Source organism: Aspergillus puulaauensis, chromosome 1 (assembly GCF_016861865.1).
Source record: "Aspergillus puulaauensis MK2 DNA, chromosome 1, nearly complete sequence".
NCBI classification, from domain to species: Eukaryota; Fungi; Ascomycota; class Eurotiomycetes; order Eurotiales; family Aspergillaceae; genus Aspergillus; species Aspergillus puulaauensis.
In genome coordinates, this window is record NC_054857.1 from 706,441 (window position 1) to 723,262 (window position 16,822).

A 16,822-nucleotide genomic window follows, 5' to 3' on the forward strand; every position below is an offset into this window, starting at 1 on the left:
AGGGCATTCACCACCCACTCGCCAAATCCGTAAGCTCTACCAGTCAAGTTCAATTCGAGTTAACCGAGTTATTCGAGTTATTCGAAATCGAGTCAAAATGTCATTCACAGTCTACAAAGGATCCTCCGACGGGATCGTCGAGTCGCAATCCAAGAAACCCACTTCTCTTCAGCGCGACCAGGTGCTCGTCAAAGTCACCCACTCGGGGGTGTGCGGCACCGACCTGCACTACAAATCCGCCGACATGGTGCTCGGCCACGAGGGCGTCGGGCACGTCGAGGAGGTCGGTCCGGAAGTGAGGTCCCTGAAGAAGGGCGACCGCGTAGGTTGGGGCTACGAGCACGACTGCTGCGGCTGGTGCCACCACTGTCTGTCCGGCTGGGAGACCTTTTGTCCGGAGCGCAAGATGTACGGACTAGCAGACCTGGATCAGGGGTCGTTCGCGAGCCACGCCGTCTGGCGCGAGGCATTTCTATTCAATATCCCCGACGCCCTGGATAACGCGTCCGCGGCGCCCCTGATGTGCGGCGGAGCGACGGTGTACAACGCGATGGTCTGCGCGGACGTCAAACCCACCAGCACCGTGGGGATAGTGGGCATAGGCGGGCTGGGCCACCTGGCGATCCAGTTTGCGAACAAGATGGGATGCCACGTTGTGGTGTTCTCGGGGACGGACTCGAAGAAGGACGAGGCGCTGAAGCTGGGCGCGCACGAGTTCCACGCGACCAAGGGCGCAAAGGAGCTGAAACTGGACGGAGCGCACAAGCTGAGCCATTTGATTGTGAGCACGAGCGCGCTGCCGGACTGGCAGCTCTACCTGGCGGTGCTGGATGCGCGGGCGACGATCTCGCCGCTCACGGTCTCGGACAAGCCCTTTACTTTCCCGCATAATGACCTAATGGTGCGAGGCTTGCGTGTGCAGGGGGGAATTGTGGCCGCGCGCCAGGTGCACCGCGACATGCTCGAGTTTGCAGCCTTCCATGGCATCAAGCCCATGTCGGTGAAGTTTCCGCTGACAGAGAAGGGCGTCCGGGAGTGCGTGCAGACGCTGGAGGAGGGCAAGATGCGGTACCGGGGTGTGCTGGAGGCGCAGTAAGCCCCTTTAAGACTTTAGCAGTCTTCTGTCAGTAGTTCAGGGACCGTGGGGACTGGGGTGACTTCAGAGGAGTTGGTTGGATTTGGGACCACGAACCGTGGTTGGTGCTTGTGCCGATGACGCCAAGTGATGACGACGCTGTCGATCATGATCAGAATCTATTAAGTCGAAAGTTATCCCTTGCTTGTCACTGCTGTCAGTGTCACTTGTACATTCCTGTCATCCCTGTCATCGTAGTGTACCTGTCGGATGTGATGTTGTCGCTGTCACAACGGGCGTACCGGCGCCTCTATATCTTCGCAGCCCTCGTGCTGCTGCTACACTTCTACGCCGTCTACAACCACTACCACCCCGACAGCCCCGTCTACTCCATCAACGGGCGCATCCCCGCCGACTGCCCGTCGCTACCCGGGCTGTCCGACGTGGTGCTGGTGCTCAAAACCGGTGTGACAGAAGCAAACTCCAAACTGCCCATCCACCGCAACACCACCCTGCGCTGTATCCCCAACTACATAGTCTGGTCCGACTACGACGAGGAAATCGCCGACATCCCCGTGCACGATGTGCTGTACAACGAATCCTCACACCTGCACCAACTCCCCGACTTCAACCTCTATACGCGCGTCAAGTCCTACGGTCGCAATGGGCTCACCCAAATCGACCTATCCGACGACCCATCAACCCCGTTCGGGAAATCCAACCCAGGCTGGAAACTGGACAAATGGAAATTCGTGCCCATGATCGAGCACACCTTCCGGCTGTTCAACAAACCCTCTCTGAAGTGGTACGTCTTCATGGAGGCCGACACATACATCCTCTGGTCCTCGCTGCTTTCCTGGCTCGAGCGCCTCGACTACACGAAGCCCTACTACATGGGCAACCAGATGCAGATCCGGGACGTGCTGTTCGCGCACGGCGGCAGCGGGTTCGTACTGAGCCGGCCTGCGATTTCCAAAGCAGCGGAGCTGATCGAGACGCAGCGCAGCCACTGGGACTCGGTTACCGAGTCCGAGTGGGCGGGCGATTGTGTGCTGGGGATGCTGCTGCGGGACGCAGGGGTGAATCTGGAATGGAGCTGGCCGATACTCCAGATTGCGCCGCCGAAGGAGATTGAGGCCTTTGCGGGCAAGTATGGGCGTACCCCGTGGTGTTATCCTGCTGTGTCGTTTCATCATCTTAAGCCGGATGAGATCCGGGATATCACCAAGATGGAGGGTGCTGTTGCGAGGCAGAGTAGTAATGGTGCGAAAGAGCCGGTGCTTTGGAAAGATGTCTTTAATGAGATGAACCGGCCGCGGATGATCGAGGGCAATTTGGTCGACTGGGATAATGAGGGTGAGGAGGAGCGGACGGTTGTCAGGAGCGTCGAGGCTTGCAGGCAGCTCTGCGAGAAGGACCGCAATTGCCTGCAGTTCACGAGGAGGCCCGATGGGATGTGTGTCTTTGGGAGAGACGCCCGACTGGGAGAGGCAAGGCAGGGCTACGGGTCTGGCTGGATGCTGCAGAGGATTGATGCAAGGGCAAAGGCCCTGGGGACCTGTCCACAGCCCAAGTGGACTTAACTTTTGTATACATATACCACTTTCTCTGTATAGACTATTTAATTCATGAATCATGATTCCTATACTAGCCCGAACCACTGCAGCGTCGAGTCGACCTGCGTCGGCACCACATGTCCAACGCCCTCTGCAAGATATGCTTCAAACTGGCTGCCATCCCCAAAGATAGACCGCGTATACCCAGCCAGCGGGCTATTCTGTTCCTCCTCGGTCACATCCACACCAAAAACAGCGGACCACTGCTTCACCTCCTCGTCGAAGTTATTCGGCAATACGACCGAATCCGCGGTGCCATGCCACACCTGCACCTTGGGATAGCTTCCATTAAACCCAGGCCACGCCTTTTCCACCTCACTCTTCCACTCCTGCGCAGTCTTACTCACCTCTCCCCTCGCACACGCCTGATCAGCGCTGATTGGCGAGGAGCCCGGTGAACCGCGTAGACAACCATACGGGATGCCACTATACGCCGCTATCCCGGAAAAGACATCCGGGTACGCCGCGGCCAGGACAAGACTCATCATAGCGCCGGACGAGGAGCCTGTCGCAAACACCTTGGTGCTGTCACCGCTATACTCATCCAGCGCATACTGCACCATATTCACAATAGACTGGGAGTCGCTTCCCCCACCATGGGTAAGCGATTCCTCTGTCGCCACGTCCCAGCAGTTGGAGTCATCGTGGGAGCCCGGGTAGACGAGGATGAAGCCGTTCTCGTCAGCGGCAGCGGGGAGGTCTGTCTGGCTGTAGTAGTCATTTGCGGAGCCAAGGCAGCCGTGGAGCTACATAGTCTACTTAGCGTGGACGTTGCCTTATGTGGTTGAAGGAAGGAGGGTGATACCGCGACGATGACAGCTGGATTCTCAGATAGCTGGTCGGGAACGTAGATCCACAACTCATTGTCCCCTGGGTTGTCGCCAAAGTCGAGGACTTGGGTTAGGGCTGCCGCGGATGCCGCGGTGGCAGATGCAAATGCGAGGAAGAGGGTAGGGAGCTTCATTTTTTTCTGAAAACATGCAAGATGAGGGCGAAACTACTGGGGAAAACGGCTGGCTTTATGCAGCTTCTGTATCAGGTTGAGGCCTTGGTGTTTCAGTTACGGAGTCCCAACCGAGGCCATGTTGGTATTTTTGCTCGTTATGAGCAGGGATGCTCGGCAGATGTGTGTGCACTTCGGCAGTTGATGTCGTTGGAGTTTGGCATGATAGCGCCTGGGCAGTAGCAGAATGGGTGAAAGTCCTGATTCTATTGGGATGGGGTGTAGGGGGTAGAGGGCTATTAGCCTGGTTGATGGCCAGTGCGTACCGGGAATGGAACTTCAAACCAGACTACCGATCAGAATTTGACCGCAGCGGCCATTTTTCTACCTGCATTCCCTTGTTTCAACATTCATGTGTACTCATACTTGGTAGAGATACTAGTATGGCTGCGAGATCGGTACTAGAGGTAACTACATCCCCGTCGCTCCTTCCAGTGTCCGGGCCTTCAGCGCCTCCTTCCTATATTGGAATATCTGATTCTATACTAGGAAAGAGCGATGGGCAGGTAGTGCCTTCCCATGAGGTCCAATATCTGATCGCTCCTTCCTCAGATTTATAGGAACGCAATTCATACAGGAAGGTGCGACATCTACGTGGACTCTAGGAAGGAACGACTCATTAGATGCCTCGGCATTCTGGAGAATATGGCAAGAATAAAGGCTCTTGATACAACCGCCTAGCAACTGCCTTGGCTGTTCTCAATTATCTCTGATGCAGGGAGCACAATATCATGTTTCACGTCTCTTTTTTATTGAAACGGCATACATTCTCTACTTCTACATCAAAGAACGAGTTAGAGGGACAAGATTTGAAACAAGGCTTACAATGATGATTCATAATATATGCTAAAGAAAGACAAATCAAGAGACGCTTCCGGACCTGGTATCATACATATAAGAAACATTAAAAAACGGCATCAGATCTCAGAGGGATAAGGAAGCGGACTAGTAACTGTTTTCTCAAGGTCCGGATCCGACTCATACTCTGGGTCACTGTCTAGCCCCTCAAGCGACACCCCCAGCTCTCTCAGAAAGTGAACGAGCTCATACTCCTTGAGCACACCCACCCGACCCAACCGGTAAAGGAAGCTGGAGACAAAGAACTCGGCCGGCTGTGGTCTAGTCTTCTTGAACGCCCGCAAGAATGCTTTAAGCTGGGTCTGTTGCAGAGCGCCAATAGGCACCCTTCTTTTGAACGTCTTGTCCTCGAAGAAATTTGGCGAATTCACGGCGCGCCGATAGGGGTCTTCACTGGATCCAGATCCCAAGCAGTGGTACCACGTACAGTCGCCGCCATCGGGGTGCTGCTCTGGGAAGCGCACGATGATTCCGAAATGGGCCGGGGCGCTCTCGGTGGCGGGCCTGATTCCGAGGTAGAGTTGGTGCGAGATACGGGCTTTTGGGGGCCCTGGGGCCTTTGGGGGTCCTGGCGGGGGGTAGACGGTGTATGCGACTTTCTGGGTATTGTTGGGCATTGTGGACAGTCCCAGAGTCGTGGAAGTTGTGGTGTCGTTGGTGTTGTAGTGTCTGGATTTGAAGGTTGCAAGAAGCTGGTTCGGGGACTGGGTCGTGCGGGATGGACCGTATATTTATACACTCCCTCCTCAATGTGCTTTGCTTTTGCGGACGTTGGCCCAGATTAGCCTGTAGACAGTGAACAGCTGTTTGTCCGTCATCGTTTGATTGGATGCCGCTCTTTATACAGGGGTCTGAGCCCTTCACTGCCTTGTTCACTGCGCGGGTGAAGCTGCTGTTCTTTGATCTTGAAACCTGTCGAGTGACAATGAGTGGATAGGACTTGTATGGAGGAAAGGATTGCAGTGTTAATATTCCAAGCCTTCATTGAATCTGAGACTGTATACAATGAGCTTCCCTGTCGCAAAGATAAGACGTCAAAGTATTGAGTGTGACGGCACACCCCAGATCCCAGCGCAGCTCCCTCCTGGCGGTCTTTTCTAATGGCTTCAGAGAACGTCTGGCGCAGGGCCTAGAATTTAATAATTTAGTTGCAATTTTTGAAACACATACCTGGTGCCGGCGTTGAATGGAGGGAGTGGTATCTATGCCCCAGCCTCGAGACATTCACCTGCTGCGTAATCAGCTTTAAAGCAATCACCCCTTGGCCAAGCATTCTTCAATGCCATCTCTGGTATAGATCGAGAGGGCGCACGTGTAATACTGCGTTGAGATGAATGGATTTCCGGTGGTGGTCGTAAATGTTCATGCCCACCGGTGGCTAACGGGTAAGTGGATCACTCAATGAACCCGGGCCACTTTGTTAGATATCTTTGTGTAGACTGCGAATTAGCATTCTGTGACGACATACATGGAATTATGAAAGAGCACGAAATGGCAATGGGAGGGCCTGCTCGTGGAATAATGGAAGGATCGTTAAAGCATCCGTGCCCTAATCCGCGTCGTCCTTTGATCGCAATCATGATTCCTTCTCTGATGACAACAAGGGTATCGGTCGAAGTTGTACTCTTGTAGTAGCACGGCCCAGCTCTATCATACCCACTGTCGATACGTCGGTATACTGTCTCGAATATACTTTTGACCCCATCGCATCAGGATATCAATTTTACCTATGTATGCTGGACAACCCATCATTACATCAGCTTCACGACGGTCACCAGATGCCCCAGGCTCCAACTTCTGGGTACAATATAACGCAGTGGTAGCTTCATGCAGGCCCGTGGCGAAGGACACGAACCTGCCGGACTGACGCGATATCGCGCAAGCAACCCAAAAGCAAATATAGGATTCAAAGAACTCCTCATTGGTTAAACCTCGTCATGACAGGGATAAGAAAGCCTGGAGGCCCAGGATTGCCTGATTACGGCCAGGGCGCTCTGCATCACAAGTCTGTCCTACGGCCCAACAGGGACCATGCACTTGGAGGCAAGGTGGCTCTTGATGAATGGTGGACGTGCTGCGATGTCGGCTGCACAAAGCTCCGGAGGGCAAGACCCAGACATACAGTGTAACTGTGCCGTTCGCTGATGAGCTGAACAGGATCAAGAGATGCAGGTCTTCCCCAGGGTGCCACCCACCTCATGGCTTCTCAGCCAGGGGCCGACTCTCAGCTTAACGTGCTACTGGAGAGCCCTGGTGCCTTGATTCTACAGCCTATTTATCCATATCAATAAACATCCAGTTTGTTCGTCTTCGCCCTCGCGGTGGAGCTGAGAGCTGTCGACCAGATGCACAGAGGCAAAGGCTAGACTTCATTCTCGAGTCTGAAACTCAGCGTGCTAGGTTTTAACAACGCGATTGGACAAAAAAGGACTCGAGGGAAACCTGCAGACTGGAGCAAACATTATGACAAGTCCGAGTGCAGATGGCGGTCCTGATGGTTGGTTGACGTCCAGCTTGGACTCATGCAGTGTATCGCCAAGCTCATACCCCAGCCATCGATGAGATCTGGCCACTGCTCTTGATGCATCATGTTGATCTCCACTGTTTTGAACTATTGCCTGGGGAAGGCTGCTTATGGGGCTTCGGTTGGCATATATCTCCTCCGCCACCCTGCAATTCCCCGTCAACATTGGGAGGCTGGATCCGGTCTCTTCTCTGTGGATACACTGAACAGGATTCACATACCATGGGCTCCGGCAATGACGGCTCTCAGTCCTGGCTGCCCCCAGCACCTCAGATGCTGCCGCTGGGACACGGGAATATCTTCCCCCCTGGTGGTCGTCACGTAAGTTACGCCCTGACTGTGTATAGCCATGGACTAATCGACACAGCCTGTGAGCACTTCTCTACCAACATGGGACTCCGTAATAGGCCAATCCAGGAAGGAGAAGTGGGTATATGACAAGCTAGAATGGGCCTATCCTCGGTATGCTCAAATAGACGATCAAACAACCCATATCTAACGAGCGATGGAGATTCTATATCAACAAGCCAGTCCGAGACCTCGCAGGTGCCGTTGCTCGACGCCTGAACATTGCAGATCCTAACACATCATGCATGCTATTCTCATCCACAAACGCTCGGAAATGCGCCACCTCCCTTCGCGAAGCAAGCCCAGATCCCGAAAACGAATCAGAGTCAGACATCATCCACTTCTGCACACCGGCCGATCCAGATATCGGAGTTGGGCCTTGGGGCTGGGCCAGTTTCTCAGCGGTCGTGATGCCGAGTGAGTCATGGAACAAGGCAATGGCATTCTGGCGGGATACAGGCAGCGGACTATCCACCCGGCATGCAGAGTTCTGTCTGGAAGTGCTGCACTATCTCGGCTCGGAGTCCTCAAACAAGGAGTTCTGTGCCGGGGCGCCTCGCAAAGGGAATCGCCACTCGCTGCCACAGTCGCTTGCCTTGGTAGAGGCTGCAGAGGCTGCAGAGACTTCACTCGACGGTGTGAAATCAATCCTCGCGCGCATCGCGACATCCGAACAGCCTGGGCAGCCCACTGTTAGTCCAGATGACGTCTTTCTCTATCCTACCGGGATGAATGCCATCTTCTCACTCTCGGAGAATCTACTCCAGCTCGACGGCGATTCAAGGGTTGCCGCGTTTGGGTATGTCCAATAGATCCCCTTTCTAGCTCTATATTCTAACGGTATAACAACAGATGGCTATATCCTGAAACAGTCGAAGTTTTGCGGGCTGGCTGGGGCAAAGTGCTCGCATATAGATTCGGGACGGAGAGAGAATACAACCACTTGGAGGAGTCTCTAGAGTCTGGAAAGAGGATCAAGGCTCTATTCTGCGAAATCCCGAGTAATATCACGCTATATACGCCTGACCTCCGCAGAATACGCGCCCTGGCTGATAAGTACGGGTTCATTGTTGCTTGCGATAATACAGTTGCTGGATATCACGACATTGATGCACTTCCTTACGTCGATGTCATGATCTCGAGCCTGACGAAGTCTTTCAGCGGTGCGTCAAATGTGACCGGTGGGGGGTATGTCTGTCCAGCTTGCGTTGTCTCTGTTTCCTAATTAACTGGTTATAGTCTTGTCCTGAACCCTGGATCCCGGTATCACAGTACCCTCCGCAAGCTGCTCAATGACAACTACGAGAAGACATATTTCCCCCTCGACGTCGCGCAACTCCAGACAAACTGCCAAAGCACGGCCTGGCGAGTGAACAAATGCAACAAAAACACCCTCCCCCTTGTTGATCTGTTCGCCTCACACCCCACAGTAGCAGCAGTCCACCACCCCTCCACCGAGCCAACCTCGCACCTATACAAATCCCTAATGCGCAAGGACGGCGGGTACGGGAATCTCCTCAGCGTGGTGTTCCACAACCCGCGCAGCGCAGAACATTTCTATAATATCCTCGATACCTGCAAGGGCTCGAGCTTTGGCACGAACTTTACGCTGGCTGTGCCGTATGTCCAGCTTGCGAATTTCTGGAATCAGGATAAGGTGGTAAAGTATGGCGTGCCCAGGCATATCATTCGTATCAGTGTCGGGCTTGAGGAGGGGGAGGAGCTTGTTGAGGTTGTGGCTAGGGCTCTGGAGGGTGTGGTTGAGTTTGAAGCGCGGCCTGTGCATGGCGTTGAGAGGTCGTTGTGTACGGAGGGGAATGTATCTGGAGGATCAATGTGTAAGGAAGAGCACATATCTAACTAGCCTTCTACCAGTGAGCTATAATGGACAGTCCGATGATAGGACTCAATTACAAGACACATGAATGCTGGATAGCGTACCGTTCATTTTACATCGAAACCGAATAACCCTATTTCCTAAACCCAAAGCTTGTAATATAAAGCGAGTAGAAGGACGACTAAATATCAGTGCCTTTATGGTCGAATGGTAAAATGTACCATCTCGATGGCTCAAACAATAGATACATCTCTTCCTCATTCCTCCAGAGACAGCGGAGCTTAGATGCCGAGATGAACATAGATATCACTGGTAACTAGGGAGGAACATTATCTTAGATTATACCACGAAGATGGGAGATGGAGCGTCTCCGTTACGGATTCCTCATCCTGGAACATTGCCTAAAACCAAACGACTGCTAGTAACAGGTCGTTCCTCTCTGCGTAACTTCTGCAATTGCTGCCTGGCACTCCCAGCTACAGGTATCATGACCGAGATACACCTCGCGAGGCCCCTATGCTGTAGTTTCTCCTCAAAGTCCTAACTACGAGGCTCTTAGCACAGCCTGTAGATGACGGGGTTACCACTCCAAAAGAACAAGGCAGAGCAAATCTCAACTGGCGCCCACCTTCCCTCTGCATATTGACTGACGGGGACTCCACATGACAAGCCCGGGTTAATCGGTTGTCCTGTTCATCTTCGTCGTACGGAGATATCTACGCCCATTGGCCTCTAGAAAATACCCAATTCGGCGACCCAGAATGACCCTCCAAAACCAGGCTATCGATGCCAATCAAGGCCAACGGGCAATTCCCGGTGCCTTGAAACCTCGAGAGAGCTTCCCAGTTTCAAGTGTTGACCCTGCGGCAGGGGGCAAGGCTGAATGCGATGTTGCTATTCAGCCTCGCGATCCACCACGCATGAACCAATAAGGATCCAACTATAAATAAACTCCAAGTCAGCAATACTGAGGCTCAAAAGGCAAATGCATAATAAGCAGGGATATGACAGAGCCGCATCCTTTAAGGACCGTCAGCAGCCCTGGAGGTCGCTCCGCATGCCTTGTCCGGGTAACTTTAAACGAGCCTACACCAACAGGGCACATCCACGAGACGATCGGGTCATAAGCTTACCCGCCATCCCTGTCTCTTACCTACCTCGTGCTAGTTTCCGCCGCAGGGCAAACAGGGCGCTGGTGGATGTTCCCTGTTCAGGCCGGCCGAGTCTGACGAGGCTGCGGCTGCGGCTGAAAGTAGACAGGCAACTAACTAACACGGAATGCCCCTACCGGATCGACATCATCATCATCATCGTCTTCCTGCCTCGGGCGCACGGCCACCTATGCATCTTCCCATGCAGGTGGTTCCGGGGTCCTAGCTAGCATCTGCTCTTACGTGCAGACGGCAACGGGAAGAGCCCTGGCGTTCAGCCGCATGGATTATGCTCGTGGCCCTGCCGCATGATCTGCACATGGAATAAGGCTGCTGCTGACTCTAAACCTACTGGGTTGTAGTTCTGGTTACCCCGCGAGGCTGTGGCCGGAGCCTTGCTGATTCAACATTAGATAACAATGAGTTAAGCAGCTGCGGTGACCTGGACGAGTCGGGGACCGAAATTGGGATAGACCGGAGTCTGTGCTTACTACCGGAGTAGGATAGAGTTCCGATGGAATACGATGGGATTTGTGCATTAATGGGAAATTATGTATGACGGACACTCTGACTGGCTACACTCTACCTATATACCTAGTTCCGTTACTAGATCCAATCCAACAGACAAGACAAATTAGCTGGTCACCGGCGTCATTTTCGCCCGGAGATGCGGCCCGACATAATCCGGAAGGAAACAGTCTCTCCATTCCAGTTCCTTTGGACTACAGCACTGTCAGTTCCAAGCAAGACATGGAGCGTAGGTAAAAGAACAAACCTCGAAGGGTCAATTTCCACATCGAACTTGCGGAAGAGATGGCCGAAGCACAAGTAAAGTTCCAGCCAAGCAAGACTGCAACAGTATTAAATGAGATGTAATGTAGAAAGGGTATTTGAAGCCAAACTTACTGCTGCCCGAGACAACTGCGCGGGCCGCGCGAGAAACTAAGCAGCCATCTATCCAGCGCCCGCCCGTGCTCGCCGAGCCAGCGGTCAGGGATGAACTCGTCGGGGTTTCCAAAGACGTCAGGATTGCGGTGGACGAAATGACTCGCGTGGGCGACAACGGTCTAATTCAGGATTATTAGTACGTGCGCTATTGGCGGCATATGCCAACTACGGAGTATGTGGGTAAGGTATAGCTTACACCCCCAGGAATCGGAGTCTTGGTGATGATAGCGCCGGTCGCAGGAACGACTCTCGGAAGCGGCGAGGCAACTCCCGGGCTCATGCGGAGTGACTCCTTGATGACGGCAGTCTACAGAGTGAATCAGTATGTCGACATTGTAGGTAAGGGAGTATGCATAGATCGGCGCAGGATCATGCAACTCACCAGATACGGCAGCTTCTCCAACTCCTCCCAGCTTAGCGGGGGACCATCGAGAATGGGCCAAGCGGTGAGCAGTTCGGCCTTGATTTTGGCGTAGATCTCCTTGGAGGATAGGATGTAAAAGCAGCCGTGCATGAGGGTAGTGCCGGTTGTGTCTGCGCCACCGAACATCAGGGCTTGCGACTCTTCGAAGAGGCTCCCACTACTCGGGGCGGTTCCAGTGCGGTAAGCCTCCGGTCGGAGAAGCTCATGATATATTGTAGTCGAGTGTGGGAGTTTGGCCAGCTTTCCAGGATCAGTTGTAATTTCTTCGATTTGGGCTTTGAGAAGCTGATTGCAGTCAGTCGGAGTAGTAGTGGACGGCGGAGTTGACGTACAGTTTGTAGATCAACCAGGCCAGCAGTCGCCGGGCTAATAATCTTTGACAGCTTCGGGGGGCAGTTCATGATCATGTTTTTATAAAAGGACGAATGCTTGAATCGGACAAACACCGGGAGCGACGCATCCATGGCCAGGATGATGGGCGCCTCATAGTTGGGCGCATGGACGGCGTCCACCGAGTTTGCGAAGCACAAGTCTATCGAAGTTAGTCAATATCAGGACAGTTACAATAGGAAACGCACAAGTAATAACATCGATGGACATGCAGCGAAAGGCGTAGAAGAGATCAACGGGCGAAGCGCTGTTCTGCTCGAATGTGTTACATAGATCGAGGACCTGCCCCGTTAGTATCCAGAAAACCCATTGACGAACGGATAAATGACTGACTATTCCCTCCACAATCCTCTGAGCGTCCTGGACAGCCTTCTTGGAAAACCTGCGCGAGAGAACATCCTTCCTCTCCTTCGACTCGCGGTAGGTCAGGAACCCAAACGACGAGCGGTCCTCGCCAAAGCTATGGTACAGACTCTTCTCCTTGTCCCACCGGTGATTCGCATTGTATATTTCGAGGTAAGCCGCGGGGGAGTGAAAGTGCAACTAGTTTAGCGTAAGTGGACTGGACGGGCACAACGTTGAACGCTCCCACTGGTTCATGCAGGCAGGCAGGCTCACCTCATTCGGGCCGATTCGGATGATATCGCCTGCACACGTCAAAACAGATCAGCAAACGGCGTGGAGATCGTACCATATTTCTCGTGGAGCTGGCCCAGGGTGTGGACGAAGGAGCGGCTGGGCGAGCAGTCGATGTACGTCCTGTAGAGCCGGGTCAAGGCCGCGAGTGGAGGCCCGGGGAAGGCCGCGAGCGGGTGCCAATAGAAGGTGTAGAAGACGTGGTACACTAAATAAGTGAGCAGTGCCACCGGGAGCAGCAGCAGGTAGAGTGGCAGTGAGGCGTCCATGGTGTTAATTCGAGCATCCGACATCCGGGCAGCTGAGACAACACAGGACACGCGAACAGGGTGGAGGGTGTCGGGTCTGACTCTCCGGCCACCGTCGCAGAAAAACGGGCAGCTTATTTAAAGCGGACGACATTTGGAGCACGGCGTGGGCGAATGGGCGCGATGAAGGCCACTGACAGCACGAACAGGGGCCACACAAGGGCATTGTGCCGTTCGAGTTCCACGGATGGACGACGTGAATGGCGGCGATTGGGCGGTCCATGCGGGCTGTCAAAAGGACGAAGTGACCAGGATCCGCAGCCAATGACAAGCTGGAAATAAGGACGTTGTCCCGGCCCGCGCCCGCCGGACCGTCCAGAGTCAAGGAGTGTTAGTGGTGTTAGTGGTGTTAGTGGCTGATAGCGTCGGTGTTGCTGTCCCACTCGCCCACCCGCTTTTCTGTCACTTCCTTAACTCCCCAGCTGGAACCAAACCCTCTTCATTTCAACGACCTGGATGGCCGTGCTGCTCTCAACATCCCTGTCGCTGTTCTCTGCTGCCCACAATGGCTGAAGGTCGCAATCTCGAGGTCGACAACGTACGCTGCCCCCAGAGCCCGGCAGCATCACCATCTGCCAGTGCCATGCCAGCCTCATCTCACCCCACAGTGTTGCCAAATCGGGCTGACATTTGATTACTCACATTGCAGACGCAGGACGACAGCTCGTCCGTGTTCAGCGATGACTACCAGTCGTCAGTTTGCCGTGTTTCGTCTTTGCTTGATGGATTGATCCTTCAGGACCAGCGAGCATGATTGGCTGACTGGAAATTAGGGAGTTGACTTCGCTGCGCAGCAGCATCATGGACTATCGCTATGAGAATGGCAGACGCTACCATGCTTACCGGGCTGGGTCGTACTGGTATGGGTGTTACTCCCGTGAAGGTGGAAGCCACTGACGGACTAGGGGACCCAATGACGAGAAAGCCCAGGAACAGCTAGACATTGGGTGAATCTTGTCTTGTTATCGCGTGATGTGCAGGATGCGGCTAACTCGAATAGACACCATCTCTATAACCTTATGCTATACGGGAAGCTGTACCTTGCGCCCATCCCGGATGATGTCCAGGTACGGATCTTGTCAGCCTGCCAAGATGTCCCATTGACGATCTTTTAGAAAGTCCTCGATGTCGGTACCGGAACGGGTATCTGGGCGATGTATGCTTTTATTGCTGTCCAACAAACCGAGCCCTGCTGACAGTTCGCTCAGGGAATTTGCTGACCTGTTCCCATCCGCAACCGTCGTCGGCACCGATCTCTCGCCCATCCAACCCAGCTGGGTCCCGCCCAACGTGCAGTTCGAAGTCGACGACTGCTGCGACGAGTGGCTATACGGCAAGGACGCCTTCGACTTCATTCACATCCGCGGTCTGTACGGCTGCGTGTCCGACTGGGACCGTTTCTACCAGCAGGCCTTGAAGTACGTCACTGCACCATCACGAAACAGCCAAACCAAGTCATAACTAATAACCTGCAACAGCGCACTCAAGCCCGGCGCCTGGATCGAACAGGCCGAACAAGGCGTCGTCCCGAAATCCGATGACGGCACCACCGACGGCACCGCGCTACAGGAATGGGGCGACGTGTCCGTCAAAGCCGGCGATGAATTCGGCAAGACGCTTTGCGCCCTGGACACCTCTCGCGACGGCATGATCAAGGCCGGGTTCGTAGATGTCGTTGAGCGCCGCTTCAAGGTCCCCATTGGCGGATGGGCGAGCGACAAGCGTCTGAAGCAGCTGGGTCTTTACAACCGGCTGCAGTGGGAAGAGGGTGTTGAGGGCTGGTGCATGTTCTTGCTTACCGCTGTGCTTGGGGTTCGTTTTCCATCTCTACACCTGTTTTAATCCAGGATACTCACTATACTGTGATTAGTGGTCTCGCGAAGAGGTTGAGCTGTATCTGTCGCGCACGCGCAAGGCCCTGCGCAACCCCAAAATCCACGGATATCAGGAATTGTAAGATCGCCGGGCAATTCTTTGCAATCTGGGCCACTGACTAACTGTCGATAGCACTGTCGTCTACGGAAGGAAGCCTGAGAAGGCGGCTGGAGCTGAATGAGGCAGAATCTTATCACGAAAGTGGCGATATAGTTTTGGGGGGCATTATATCAAGGCAGCATAATTAATAGCTTCAGACGAGTTTCGTAAATTTATTTGGAATTGAAGAAGGGGGCAGTGATTCTATTTAAATATGTTCAGTGTTGGAGCAGCTGAGCCACAATCTCGAGGCGGGCGTTTGATTGGTCAACAGCTAATCCCTGAATGTGGCTGGGATATACGGGCCCCGTAATTGGGTGAACTTGGGAAGGTTCCTTGTGCAGTGCATGTCAGCCTCGTGGGGTATTCATCCCCGGCCAAGTTTCAACCCAGACATATCGTCGTCGCAGTGCAGTGTCAAACATGCCCGCATTTCGCGAGGCTGTGAGGCATACCGCCTCGATACCTGCACCATGACTACACCATGAAGCAATATGTTTGCTACCTAGACCGAGAACCCAGACTCCGATGCATGATAGGCAAGGCCTCCCGGAAGACCGCGGAAACTGTACACCCTCACATCACATCTCATGTCATAGCAGTAATTGTAAGGCCTTCGGCGTCCAATATGGTCTTAGGACCACGTAATTCCGTCGATGCCTACGTTTAACAAACCACCTCAGCTGACGGAAATGACGGCCCCATTTGCATTGACTCCCAAGGCTACCCTATACAATCAACGAACACTTCATCGTGATACCGGCCGAACTTCGGTATTTCAGCACTAGATGGAGTTGTCTGCAGCGGAAGGAATCAGCCGGCCACCTTCTCGATGAAATGTCTGGGTTTTTGTTCGCCGGCTGAAATCGCGCTGCAGGATTTATCGCGCAGGCTGTTGCCGTATCTGGGGTAGACTCATACACCTGGCGCAAATGGGTGCCGGAGAGGGTGCCACGCCGTCATGGCCATGTGCCGCAGTGGATCACCAGATTTGCTGGGCATATTCCGGTGCTATCACGAGGGCATGGAGACGTGTTTGATGCGGTTGTCGTCGGGGCTAGAGGGACCGATATTGCGCCTTTCTTGGTTGCTCAGGGTCGGCTTGGTTGCTAACAGCCGTGCTGGTTGAGATTTCCGGTGGTTATAATAGGGTATCAGCGTCTAAGTCCTTGGGGCAGTAGAAGGCAGGCCACGCTAGGCATTCTGAACCCACTAATCCTAGGGCTATAAATATTGTGCAGGCTTGGGCAAGGGAAGAGAGGCTCTGTGAGTCAAGGCTTGTGTACCCCATCAGGTTATCAAGGTGCAGATGCCCCTAGTATTGTTGTGTAGGGCAGCCCATCCAACATGCACTGTGACGACGCACAAGACCTTAAAGCCTCTCGTACCGGGGATTGTACCCTGCACCGGCGAGCCTTGTAAGCACAAGGTCAAACCAGAGGGTGAGGGATGCAGTCTGGAGTAGCCCCGTAACGCGTTAATTGCTTTAGATTTGAGCAGGTTATGACTTCAGAAGGGCCATGAATCCTTCCACATTACCGGTATTGAGTACGTGGAGCAAAACCCCTTGCTTTGTTGGTTGCACTGTTGGGACCGGTTCAGTCCATACCCGCCGAAGAGCAACAACGCCGAGAGATACGAAGCCAGTTCGTACGGAGTAGGCAATGATTTAACTCCCACTAAATATATCGCGTAAGCATGACCGTCTTAATGCCTTCCGAGCAGCGAAC

The 16,822-nt window shown here is 53.7% G+C and overlaps 7 protein-coding genes across 7 annotated transcripts; 4 read left to right on the forward strand and 3 right to left on the reverse strand.

The window, feature by feature from the left end:
- Positions 1–97: 97 nt before the first annotated feature.
- APUU_10327S (NAD(P)-dependent alcohol dehydrogenase) lies at positions 98–1,096 on the forward strand (the record flags this gene model as incomplete). Its single annotated transcript, XM_041699563.1, has 1 exon — positions 98–1,096. The coding sequence occupies one exon, from the start codon at positions 98–100 to the stop codon at positions 1,094–1,096; it is 999 nt and encodes a 332-aa protein (XP_041549693.1).
- Positions 1,097–1,350: 254 nt separating this feature from the next.
- APUU_10328S (uncharacterized protein) lies at positions 1,351–2,658 on the forward strand (the record flags this gene model as incomplete). Its single annotated transcript, XM_041699574.1, has 1 exon — positions 1,351–2,658. One exon carries the CDS (start codon positions 1,351–1,353, stop codon positions 2,656–2,658), a length of 1,308 nt encoding a protein of 435 aa, XP_041549694.1.
- Positions 2,659–2,717: 59 nt separating this feature from the next.
- On the reverse strand, positions 2,718–3,655 carry APUU_10329A (alpha/beta hydrolase family esterase; the record flags this gene model as incomplete). Its single annotated transcript, XM_041699585.1, has 2 exons — positions 2,718–3,437; positions 3,497–3,655. The coding sequence occupies 2 exons, from the start codon at positions 3,653–3,655 to the stop codon at positions 2,718–2,720; spliced, it is 879 nt and encodes a 292-aa protein (XP_041549695.1).
- A 956-nt stretch (positions 3,656–4,611) lies between these two features.
- Positions 4,612–5,169, reverse strand: APUU_10330A (uncharacterized protein; the record flags this gene model as incomplete). The annotated part of the gene is made up of 1 exon (XM_041699597.1): positions 4,612–5,169. The coding sequence occupies one exon, from the start codon at positions 5,167–5,169 to the stop codon at positions 4,612–4,614; it is 558 nt and encodes a 185-aa protein (XP_041549696.1).
- Positions 5,170–7,298: 2,129 nt separating this feature from the next.
- APUU_10331S (uncharacterized protein) lies at positions 7,299–9,288 on the forward strand (the record flags this gene model as incomplete). The annotated part of the gene is made up of 5 exons (XM_041699608.1): positions 7,299–7,397; positions 7,444–7,538; positions 7,588–8,223; positions 8,277–8,612; positions 8,664–9,288. 5 exons carry the CDS (start codon positions 7,299–7,301, stop codon positions 9,286–9,288), a joined length of 1,791 nt encoding a protein of 596 aa, XP_041549697.1.
- Positions 9,289–11,046: 1,758 nt separating this feature from the next.
- On the reverse strand, positions 11,047–13,103 carry APUU_10332A (cytochrome P450; the record flags this gene model as incomplete). The annotated part of the gene is made up of 10 exons (XM_041699619.1): positions 11,047–11,134; positions 11,188–11,262; positions 11,319–11,479; positions 11,557–11,667; positions 11,743–12,069; positions 12,117–12,316; positions 12,363–12,456; positions 12,508–12,717; positions 12,793–12,821; positions 12,866–13,103. 10 exons carry the CDS (start codon positions 13,101–13,103, stop codon positions 11,047–11,049), a joined length of 1,533 nt encoding a protein of 510 aa, XP_041549698.1.
- A 520-nt stretch (positions 13,104–13,623) lies between these two features.
- APUU_10333S (class I SAM-dependent methyltransferase) lies at positions 13,624–15,174 on the forward strand (the record flags this gene model as incomplete). Its single annotated transcript, XM_041699630.1, has 10 exons — positions 13,624–13,656; positions 13,768–13,811; positions 13,892–13,978; positions 14,024–14,065; positions 14,119–14,185; positions 14,234–14,274; positions 14,327–14,536; positions 14,597–14,930; positions 14,989–15,071; positions 15,126–15,174. 10 exons carry the CDS (start codon positions 13,624–13,626, stop codon positions 15,172–15,174), a joined length of 990 nt encoding a protein of 329 aa, XP_041549699.1.
- Between the last annotated feature and the right edge of the window lie 1,648 nt (positions 15,175–16,822).